At 41.6% G+C, this 12,053-nt stretch overlaps 1 protein-coding gene across 3 annotated transcripts in view; it reads left to right on the top strand.

Moving 5' to 3' along the window:
- Positions 1 to 396: 396 nt before the first annotated feature.
- The window catches only part of LOC121543556 (muskelin), a 39,534-nt gene continuing 27,877 nt past the window's right edge, over positions 397 to 12,053 (top strand). For all 3 annotated transcript variants that reach the window (XM_041853515.2, XM_041853514.2, XM_041853513.2), the window contains exon 1: positions 397 to 488. In XM_041853515.2, coding sequence (XP_041709449.1) covers positions 456 to 488 — 33 coding nt within the window. In that variant the 5' untranslated portion in view covers positions 397 to 455. The remainder of the gene's footprint in view (positions 489 to 12,053) is intronic.

The following is a 12,053-nucleotide window of genomic DNA, read 5'->3' as shown; positions in this document are numbered from 1 at the left end:
TTCAGTGTCTCAATGTGCAACAAATATGAGACAAGCCTATATTTAAGCCAATACTGAATAGCTTCTAAAAGTTTATAAACGATATTATTTCTGCAGGTAAAATAGGTGTCAGGAGAAACCTATTGCGATGATAACACACGCACGCACCAACATACGCACACACACTCACACTAAGCCAAATGCATAACTAATGGCAGCAGTCTGGTTGAAATAACTTGGGGCAAGTGTTCCATACACATTTTCAGGGTCACTCATCAATATCATGTCCTCATAAATATTTGGAACAGTGTCCATCTTCTCCACGGTTTTCTCTATTATTGAACTTGACCGATGTAACCCAACGCATTAATGGAATTAAAGTGTACTGTCTCTTTAAGAGCTGTCACTCGAGTCATTTTCTGCAACAAGATGGCGGTCGTTCCAGAGAACAGAGTCCTCTCCTTCAGTGTTTTTAAATGGAGCTCTTATTCCTCCACATATTTACCAGAGTGAGTAATGCACACATACGTTGACCACATTTATGTATTTGTTTTCTTGGCTGCAGGTGTCATTAACTGCCACAGTGCATCGAAATCGTCTCTCCACGGCCTAGCTTGACAGCGAGCTAACTACACCTAACGTTAACGTTAGGCAACGGGGGTAACGTTAGCTAGTTAGATTTACTCGAGTAAACAAAATGCACGCATAGCTAGCTAGCTAAATTGATTACTTTTTTGTACTGCCTTGCCATGCACTGTAAATGCGATACTGGTAACTATCTAACAGCTGTACTAACGAGTTGGCTAAAAAAAAGCTAGTTAATTAACAGTTAGCGAGCTCGCAAACTAGACGAGCATGTCCCCACCACCACTGGTTGGTAGCCAAAACCAGTCATTACTTTTTATATTAGCTAGTTAACTAATCATACTAGATAGCTAGTTTTTTCTCCTACACTTTTTGTAGGCATGTTTAGTCTGACTGTTCCGTTCCCGTTCGTGCAAAGCCAAAAGGATAACTAACTAATGTTAGCTAGCTAGTATGTCTCTATGGCATTGCTTGGGTAACTTGACACCATAGGAAATGCCTGTAAAGTCAGCTAGCTATTTATGGAGCCTATTATCCCGCGCTTTTAAAAACGGGTGGAATTGCTATTTTCAGCACTAATTAGCTTAGTACTGGCTGAAAATATTTTTATTGTGCTGCGTTTACACAGGCATCCCAATTCTGATCTTTTTTTCCACTAATGGGTCTTTTGTTCTTACACATCAGATCTTCTTCAGAGCTGATCTGATTGGTCAAAAGAGCAGTTAGTGAAAAAAAGATCAGAATTGGTCTGCCTTTGTAATTGCAGCCTTGAAGACAGTAGTATCACTGCCTCTGTCACAATACCATCCCATGAATGATGATGAGATCAGTCATCATATATGTCATCATCAGTAGCCCTAATTTGCTCTGGTCAAAGCCAGACCATTCAGTTCGCAGTCCGTTTCGTTATTTAACACGTCAAATAACAGTTTTATATGTCAAATAAGCTTATTGACCAATCAGGACTTGAATATGACTGCACGTCACTTATTAATTTAACATGTACATTTTATACGTAGTGATTACACTATCACTCGTATTTCATATGTCACAGTGATTCACTGGTACGTATGCTATGATGCTGTTAAATTATTGTCTCGCGCACCAGCCACTGCAACACGAGGCAGACACACACTTCCCCAAGCTCTGGGACCGCTGGTCAGAAAACAAACAAGCTAGCTAGCTGATGAATGCAAACAATGTCCTCCCCCAAAAACATAGCAAAACGACAATCTGTTTCAGTAGCTTTCTAGCTAGTTAACTGTATACAGTGGCAAGAAAAAGTATGTGAACCATTTGGAATTACCTGGATTTCTGCATAAATTGGTCATATAATTTGATCTGATCTCCATCTAAGTCACAACAATAGACAAACACAGTCTGCTTAAACTAATAACACAAACAATTATATGTTTTCATGTCTTTATTGAACACACCGCGTAAACATTCACAGTGCAGGGTGGGAAAAGTATGTGAACCCTTGGATTTACTAACTGGTTGACCCTGCTTTGGCAGCAATAACCTCAACCAAGTGTTTTCTGTAGTTGCGGATCAGACCTGCACAATGGTCAGGAGGAATTTTGGACCATTCCTCTTTACAAAACTGTTTCAGTTCAGCAATATTCTTAGGATGTCTGGTGTGAACCGCTCTCTTGAGGTCATGCCACAGCATCTCAATCGGGTTGAGGTCAGGACTGGGCCACTCCAGAAGGCGTATTTTCTTCTGTTGAAGCCATTCTGTTGTTGATTTACTTCTGTGTTTTGGGTCGTTGTCTTGTTGCATCGCCCAACTTCTGTTGAGCTTCAATTGGCGGACAGATGGCCTTACATTCTCCTGCAAAATGTCTTGATAAACTTGGGAATTCATTTTTCTGTCTGATAGCAAGCTGTCCAGGCCCTGAGGCAGCAGAGCAGCCCCAAACCATGATTCTCCCTCCACCATACTTCACAGTTGGGATGAGGTTTTGAAATTGGTGTGCTGTGCCTTTTTTTCTCCACACAGTGTTGTGTGTTCCTTCCAAACAACTCAACTTTAGTTTCATCTGTCCACAAAATATTTTGCCAGTAGCACTGTGGAACATCCAGGTGCTCTTTTGCGAACTTCAGACGTGCAGCAATGGTTTTTTTGGACAGCAGTGGCTTCTTCCGTGGTGTCCTCCCATGAACACCATTCTTGTTTAGTTTTTTTATGTATCGTAGACTCGTCAACAGAGATGTTAGCATGTACAAGAGATTTCTGTAAGTATTTAGCTGACACTTCTTAACCTCATTGAGCATTCTGAGCTGTGCTCTTGCAGTCATCTTTGCAGGATGGCCACTCCTAGGGAGAGTAGCAACAGTGCTGAACTTTCTCCATTTATAGACAATGTGTCTTATTGTGGACTGATGGACATCAAGGCTTTTAGAGATACTTTTGTAACCCTTTCCAGATTTATGCAAGTCAACAATTCTTAATCTTAGGTCTTCTGAGATCTCTTTTGTTCGAGGCATGGTCCACATCAGGCAATGCTTCTTGTGAATAGCAAACTAAAATTTTGTGAGTGTTTTTTATGGGGCAGGGCAGCTCTAACCAACATTTCCAATCTCGTCTCATTGATTGGACTCCAGGTTAGCTGACTCCCGACTCCAATTAGCTTTTGGAGAAGTCATTAGCCTAGGGGTTCACATACCTTTTCCAACCTACACTGTGAATGTTTAAATGATGTATTCAACATAAGCACACTGTGTTTGTCTATTGTTGTGACTTAGATGGAGATCAGATCCAATTTTATGACCAATTTATGCAGAAAACCAGGTAAATCCAAAGGGTTCACATACTTTTTCTTGCCACTGTAGGTGTCATCATCTGAATACCCCAAATGTATAGCTAGCTAGTTATTTTCATGAACTGAAGTTCAATTTCAATAGGAGAACAAGTGGCTGCTTAATAGTCACATGGATTCCTAAATCATTGCTAATAATATCAAATAAAATGTTATTTGTCACATGCGTCGTAAACAACGTGTAGATTAACAGAGAAATGCTTACTTACGGGTCCTTTTTCAACAATGCAGAGTTGGATAAAAATGTAATGTGACACAAGGAATAAACACACAGTGAATAACGATTAGCAATAACGAGCAAAAATAACATGGCTGTATACAGGAAGTACCAGTACCGAGTTGATGTACAGGGGTATGAGGTAATTGAGGTAGCTATGTACATATAGGTAGGGTTAAAGTGACAAGGTAACAGGATAGATAATAGAGCAGCAGCAGGGAGCCATGTGATGAGCTATTTAGCAGTCTTGTTTAGCAGTCTTATGGCTTGGGGGTAGACTCTGTTCAGGGTCCTGTTGGTTTCAGACTTTGTGCACTGGCACCGCTTGCTGTGCGGTAGCAGAGAGAACAATCTGTCTCGGTGGCTGGAGTATTTTGATACTTTTTTGGGCCTTCCTCCTGAATGGCAGGGAGCTCGGCTCCAGTGATGTATTGGGCCATACTCACCACCCTCTGTAGCGCCTTGCGGTCGGGTGCCTTACAGCTGATGATGGTGTTGATGTGAGCCATGACCAGCCTTTCATATGATTGAGAATGACTGCAGTTTCTGGTCATTGTTTTCAGGCTGGTTGCATTGGTGCTAGTTAAATACCAATACCTGATTCGGGTGCAACTGCTTGGGCTGTGGCTGGCTGGCAGCAGCAGCAGCAGCAAGACCACCATCCTTTCTCCCCTGCCTCTGGGATGGTTGCATCACCAAATTGGCTGGGAATACATTACATAGGATGAAGAAACAATACTCAGAGCTGCAGCTCCATATTACTTGTCAGACACCAGGGCTCTAAAGTGCGACCAATTTGGTTGCATATGCTACAAAATATTTTGCTGTGGGACCAGGAGTTTTATTTTACAAACAAAGTCTCCCAGATAATAATTGTTGTAACGATAAGGCTTCGCTGTACCGTTGTTTCCGAGTGCCCTAGGGGAAAAAAGTGAGTGCAGATTCGATGGTTGTACCAATACTCCAGCGAATACGGCTTGCTTCTAGCACAACCAGGTCAAAAGATATGACCAATGTTACTGGCGCAACAGTTTTATCTTCCTATTGTAGATTGCCGGGACCGCATTTTACATTCAAAAACCATGGGCCGTTCTAAAACTACTAGCGCGGCTATAACCGTTTGTTTACACTTTGTTCAGTCATGTGTCCTCGTTGACTAGCTAGCGCACTTTACCAATATATCCAAACATTTGGTAGCACAGAAAGAAAGAAAGGAAAAGGGAAGCTTCTCCAGGAGATCAATGATCATAGCAATGAATGAATGACTGATCTCTTGCATGTCATCATCACAAACCTGACCTTTTTAAAGACAGTGTAAAATGTTTAATGTAATGCATCTCGATAGAACCATTTTGCTTTTGCACAATGTAGAAACCTAATATTCCACAAATGTCTTTAATTTCAATGACAGGTATTTGTATCAACATTTTAGCTTTTATAATAAACTAATGTCTTTACAGTGTTCCTAGGGCACAACATGTGCTTCAAAAGTAAATATAATTCATATAGGCCCAATATAGGTCTGTTTCTCAATTTAAATAATCGTATTTTCTGGTGCTCCTATATTTTATGTGGTGCTACTAACTTTTTTAAGTTGGGCGCACCAGTGCTACCAATGAAACATGTTAATCAGACACAGAGAACTAATACTACACTGAACAAAAATATAAACGCAACATGCAACAATTTCAACGATTTTACTGAGTTATAGTTAATATAAGAAAATATGTGTATTTTATTCAGCTTTGTTCAATTGTATTCTTCATACTATAAAATAATGCCAAGGAATTATAAGCAAATCTTGTCTGCTAAATGAACTAGTATAGCCCACAGCCATTTGGCATAGCCACATCAGGACCTAACATAAGGACAGCTCAGAGTATGCTATTATTTTATTCTGAAATATACTAATATCATGCTTCTTTAGACCGGTCTAAAATAAATAATGGATTTATTGTGAAGGTGTAGGCTATATTACATGGATTTATTAGACTTTTTAAAATGGCTTGTAGGCTATGTGTGGATGCTAAATGTCTTTATGTTAATTAACGTCAATTACCATGAGATCGACAGTTATTTGCTTGACAATCACCGGCTGATGAAATTTCGTGACCACCACAGCCCTAGTTACAAGATGCGTTTTTGAGATCAAAGCGACCCTAGCCACATGTGCACATTTGTTGATATTCAGTGCTAGTTAGTGAGTCATTTGCCCAGTTATAGCTCATTTTTGGTCAGCAATGAAAATCCTGGAAAAGTCATGATGTGTGCATCACCTGCCTGTGCCAGTGGGCCGTTGCCAGCGGAGGGAGAGTGATATATTTGCGCAGCAGGTAAAATAAAGATGGCCAATTCAAAACATATTGTGTAGTTTGGCTGGTTATCTCACTAGTTAACGAAATTGGGTAGAAAAAGGGGGGAAAAAAACAAATATATATATATATATATATATACATACACAGTGGGGAGAACAAGTATTTGATACACTGCCGATTTTGCAGGTTTTCCTACTTACAAAGCATGTAGAGGTCTGTAATTTTTATCATAGGTACACTTCAACTGTGAGAGATGGAATCTAAAACAAAAATCCAGAAAATCACATTGTATGATTTTTAAGTAATTAATTTGCATTTTATTGCATGACATAAGTATTTGATCACCTACCAACCAGTAAGAATTCCGGCTCTCACAGACCTGTTAGTTTTTCTTTAAGAAGCCCTCCTGTTCTCCACTCATTACCTGTATTAACTGCACCTGTTTGAACTCGTTACCTGTATAAAGACACCTGTCCACACACTCAATCAAACAGACTCCAACCTCTCCACAATGGCCAAGACCAGAGAGCTGTGTAAGGACATCAGGGATAAAATTGTAGACCTGCACAAGGCTGGGATGGGCTACAGGACAATGGGCAAGCAGCTTGGTGAGAAGGCAACAACTGTTGGCGCAATTATTAGAAAATGGAAGAAGTTCAAGATGACGGTCAATCACCCTCGGTCTGGGGCTCCATGCAAGATCTCACCTCGCGGGGCATCAATGATCATGAGGAAGGTGAGGGATCAGCCCAGAACTACACGGCAGGACCTGGTAAATGACCTGAAGAGAGCTGGGACCACAGTCTCAAAGAAAACCATTAGTAACACACTACGCCGTCATGGATTAAAATCCTGCAGCGCACGCAAGTCCCCCCTGCTCAAGCCAGCGCATGTCCAGGCCCGTCTGAAGTTTGCCAATGACCATCTGGATGATCCAGAGGAGGAATGGGAGAAGGTCATGTGGTCTGATGAGACAAAAATAGAGCTTTTTGGTCTAAACTCCACTCGCCGTGTTTGGAGGAAGAAGAAGGATGAGTACAACCCCAAGAACACCATCCCAACCGTGAAGCATGGAGGTGTTCTGCATGGGGATGCTTTTCTGCAAAGGGGACAGGACGACTGCACCGTATTGAGGGGAGGATGGATGGGGCCATGTATCGCGAGATCTTGGCCAACAACCTCCTTCCCTCAGTAAGAGCATTGAAGATGGGTCATGGTTGGGTCTTCCAGCATGACAATGACACGAAACACACAGCCAGGGCAACTAAGGAGTGGCTCCATAAGAAGCATCTCAAGGTCCTGGGTGGCCTAGCCAGTCTCCAGACCTGAACCCAATAGAAAATCTTTGGAGGGAGCTGAAAGTCTGTATTGCCCAGCGACAGCCCCGAAACCTGAAGGATCTGGAGAAGGTCTGTATGGAGGAGTGGGCCAAAATCCCTGCTGCAGTGTGTGCAAACCTGGTCAAGACCTACAGGAAACGTATGATCTCTGTAATTGCAAACAAAGGTTTCTGTACCAAATATTAAGTTCTGCTTTTCTGATGTATCAAATATGTATGTCATGCAATAAAATGCAAATTAATTACTTAAAAATCATACAATGTGATTTTCTGGATTTTTGTTTTAGATTCCATCTCTCACAGTTGAAGTGTACCTATGATAAAAATTACAGACCTCTACATGCTTTGTAAGTAGGAAAACCTGCAAAATCGGCAGTGTATCAAATACTTGTTCTCCCCACTGTGTATGTGTGTGTATATATATATATATATATACAGTGGGGAGAACAAGTATTTGATACACTGCCGATTTAGCAGGTTTTCCTACTTACAAAGCATGCAGAGGTCTGTCATTTTTATCATAGGTACACTTCAACTGTGAGAGACGGAATCTAAAACAAAAATCCAGAAAATCACATTGTATGATTTTTAAGTAAATCATTTGCATTTTATTGCATGACATAAGTATTTGATACATCAGAAAAGCAGAACTTAATATTTGGTACAGAAACCTTTGTTTGCAATTACAGAGATCATACGTTTCCTGTAGGTCTTGACCAGGTTTGCACACACTGCAGCAGGGATTTTGGCCCACTCCTCCATACAGACCTTCTCCAGATCCTTCAGGTTTCGGGGCTGTCGCTGGGCAATACGGACTTTCAGCTCCCTCCAAAGATTTTCTATTGGGTTCAGGTCTGGAGACTGGCTACGCCACTCCAGGACCTTGAGATACTTCTTACGGAGCCACTCCTTAGTTGCCCTGGTTGTGTGTTTCGGGTCGTTGTCATGCTGGAAGACCCAGCCACGACCCATCTTCAATGCTCTTACTGACAGAAGGAGGTTGTTGGCCAAGATCTCGCGATACATGGCCCCATCCATCCTCCCCTCAATACGGTGCAGTCGTCCTGTCCCCTTTGCAGAAAAGCATCCCCAAAGAATGATGTTTCCACCTCCATGCTTCACGGTTGGGATGGTGTTCTTGTGGTTGTACTCATTCTTCTTCTTCCTCCAAACACGGCGAGTGGAGTTTAGACCAAAAAGCTATATTTTTGTCTCATCAGACCACATGACCTTCTCCCATTCCTCCTCTGGATCATCCAGATGGTCATTGGCAAACTTCAGACGGGCCTGGACATGCGCTGGCTTGAGCAGGGGGACCTTGCGTGCGCTGCAGGATTTTAATCTATGACGGCGTAGTGTGTTACTAATGGTTTTCTTTGAGACTGTGGTCCCAGCTCTCTTCAGGTCATTGACCAGGTCCTGCCGTGTAGTTCTGGGCTGATCCCTCACCTTCCTCATGATCATTTATGCCGCATGAGGTGAGATCTTGCATGGAGCCCCAGACCGAGGATGATTGACCGTCTTCTTGAACTTCTTCCATTTTCTAATAATTGCGCCAACAGTTGTTGCCTTCTCACCAAGCTGCTTGCCTATTGTCCTGTAGCCCATCCCAGCCTTGTGCAGGTCTACAATTTTATCCCTGATGTCCTTACGCAGCTCTCTGGTCTTGGCCATTGTGGAGAGGTTGGAGTCTGTTTGATTGAGTGTGTGGACAGGTGTCTTTTATACAGGTAACGAGTTCAAACAGGTGCAGTTAATACAGGTAATGAGTGGAGAACAGGAGGGCTTCTTAAAGAACAACTAACAGGTCTGTGAGAGCCGGAATTCTTACTGGTTGGTAGGTGATCAAATACTTATGTCATGCAATAAAATGCAAATTAATTACTTAAAAATCATACAATGTGATTTTCTGGATTTTTGTTTTAGATTCCATCTCTCACAGTTGAAGTGTACCTATGATAAAAATTACAGACCTCTACATGCTTTGTAAGTAGGAAAACCTGCAAAATCGGTAGTGTATCAAATACTTGTTCTCCCCACTGTATATACGATTTAGCTATTAGCATGTGTTAATGTCATTGTCTTGTCCGATGTCCTAAAATAACTTTCCACCGGCACTCGTGTATAACCGCAAATGGCCGTCACGCAGTTGATACAGGTGCACAGTTGATGAAACCAATACTGCATACTCCGGTTGTAAAACCGTATGTCTCTCAAGCTCTCAAAATTGGTTAGGATTCTCCTGTATTCAATACTGGCCATGTAATTCTGACAAAGTTTAAAATATATATTCTAAGAATATCCTAATTGACAAGTAACTCCTATGCTGTCAAGATCTCCCCTGAGCACTGAATATTTTAACCTTACAAATAGATAAACATCTTAGTTCCCTACCTTGCCTGCCTTAGCCATTTAATCCCTGGTTCGTTGAATGTGGGAATTATTTTATAAAAACACAAGTATTTGGTTGTAATTGTAATGTTGCAGGGTGGCCAACACTCCTCCTGGAGTCCAGGAGAGCCACTGGGTTTGCAGGCTTTTGCTCCAGCCCTGCTCGAACACACCACATTGTAAAATATCAGCTGCTCAACAGGACCTTGATATGCTGACTCTGGTGTGTTTGAGCAGGGTTGGATCAAAAGCCTGCACACCCAGTAGCTCTCCAGATGGAGGGTTGAAGGACCACGTGTTTTATACAGTAGCCTATCAGTGCAGTATTTTACGTTGGGGGGGGTTAAGTCAATCAAATTCAAACAAATGTATTTAAAGCTAATTTTACATCAGCAGATGTCACAAAGTGCTTATACAGAAACCCAGCCTAAAACCCCAAACATAAGCAATGCAGATGTAGAAGCACAGTGGCTAGGAAAACGGCAGGGTTGTGGGTTCGATTCCCACGGGGGGCCAGTATAAAAAAAGATGTATTCATTATCTGTAAGTCGCTCTGGATAAGAGCGTCTGCTAAATGACTAAAATGTAAATGTAAAATGAAAAACTCCCTAGAAAGGCAGGAGCCTAGGAAGAAACCTAGAGAGGAACCAGGCTCTGAGGGGTGGCCAGTTCTCTTCTGGCTGTGCCGGGTGGAGATTATAAGAGTACATGGCCATTAAGGCCAGATCAAGATGCAAGTGCCTTGCTTAAGGCCACAACGGCAGGAGATACTGCATAATACAAGGTATCAGAGACCAGCAGCCTTCCATTGTCAATACCAGTGATAATAATGAATGTTATTTTGCGAAGTGTTTCCTTCCATCATACAACAATTTTCTGGGCGGAGGGACAAGTGACTTAAGCTTTCGGACAAGTCAAAAAAATCTGTCTAAAAATGTTAATTTCAAGCCCAGGAGAGAAATTATAAAAAATCTTAAAGATATGTGGGTTTTTGGTAATGTAATTACAAGGCAATGTTTCTTAAACTTCTCCAAAACGAAATATGTGTTGATATAAGTTGACAGGGGTCTTAACTTCAACATTGTGTTTTGATGTACAGTTGAAGTCGGAAGTTTACATAAACCTTAGCCAAATACATTTAAACTCAGTTTTTCACAACTCCTGACATTTAATCCTAGTAAAAATTCCCTGTCTTAGGTCAGCTAGGATCACCACTTTTATTTTAAGAATGTGAAATGTCAGAATAATAGTAGAGAGAATGATTTATTTCAGCTTTTATTTCTTTCATCACATTCCCAGTGGGTCAGAAGTTTACATACACTCAATTAGTATTTGGTAGCATTGCCTTTAAATTGTTTAACTTGGGTCAAACGTTTCGGGTAGCCTTCCACAAGCTTCCCACAATAAGTTGGTTGAATTTTGGCCCATTCCTCCTGACAGAGCTGGTGTAACTGAGTCAGGTTTGTAGGCCTCCTTGCTCGCACACGCCTTTTCAGTTCTGCCCACAAATGTTCTATGGGATTGAGGTCAGGGCTTTGTGATGGCCACTTCAATACCTTGACTTTGTTGTCCTTAAGCCTTTTTGCCACAACTTTGGAAGTATGCTTGGGGTCATTGTCCATTTGGAAGACCCATTTGCGACCAAGCTTTAACTTCCTGACTGATGTCTTGAGATGTTGCTTCAATATATTCACATAATTTTCCTTCCTCATGATGCCATCTATTTTGTGAAGTGCACCAGTCCCTCCTGCAGCAAATCACCCCCACAGCATGATGATGCCACCCCCGTGCTTCACGGTTGGGATGGTGTTCTTCGGCTTGCAAGCTACCCCCTTTTTCCTCCAAACGTAACGATGGACATTACGGCCAAACAGTTATATTTTTGTTTCATCAGACCAGAGAACATTTCTCCAAAAAGTACTATCTTTGTCCCCATGTGCAGTTGCAAACCAAGTCTGGCATTTTTATGGCGGTTTTGGAGCAGTGGCTTCTTCCTTGCTGAGCGGCCTTTCAGGTTATGTCGATATAGGACTCGTTTTTACTGTGGATATAGATACTTTTGTACCTGTTTCCTCCAGCATCTTCACAATTTATTTTCTGAGGTCTTGGCTGATTTCTTTTGATTTTCCCATGATATCAAGCAAAGAGGCACTGAGTTTGAAGGTAGGCCTTGAAATACATCCACAGGTACACCTCCAATTGACTCAAATGATGTCAATTAGCCTATCAGAAGCTTCTAAAGCCATTACATCATTTTCTGGAATTTTCCAAGCTGTTTAAAGGCACAGTCAACTTAGTTTATGTAAACTTCTGACCCACTGGAATTGTGATACATTGAATTATAAGTGAAATAATCTGTCTGTAAACAATTGTTGGAAAAATTACTTGTGTCATGCACAAAGTAG

This window comes from Coregonus clupeaformis, chromosome 28, assembly GCF_020615455.1.
Source record: "Coregonus clupeaformis isolate EN_2021a chromosome 28, ASM2061545v1, whole genome shotgun sequence".
NCBI classification, from domain to species: domain Eukaryota; kingdom Metazoa; phylum Chordata; class Actinopteri; order Salmoniformes; family Salmonidae; genus Coregonus; species Coregonus clupeaformis.
Note: the sequence above shows the minus strand (reverse complement) of the source record. Positions and strands in the feature narration are given on the sequence as shown.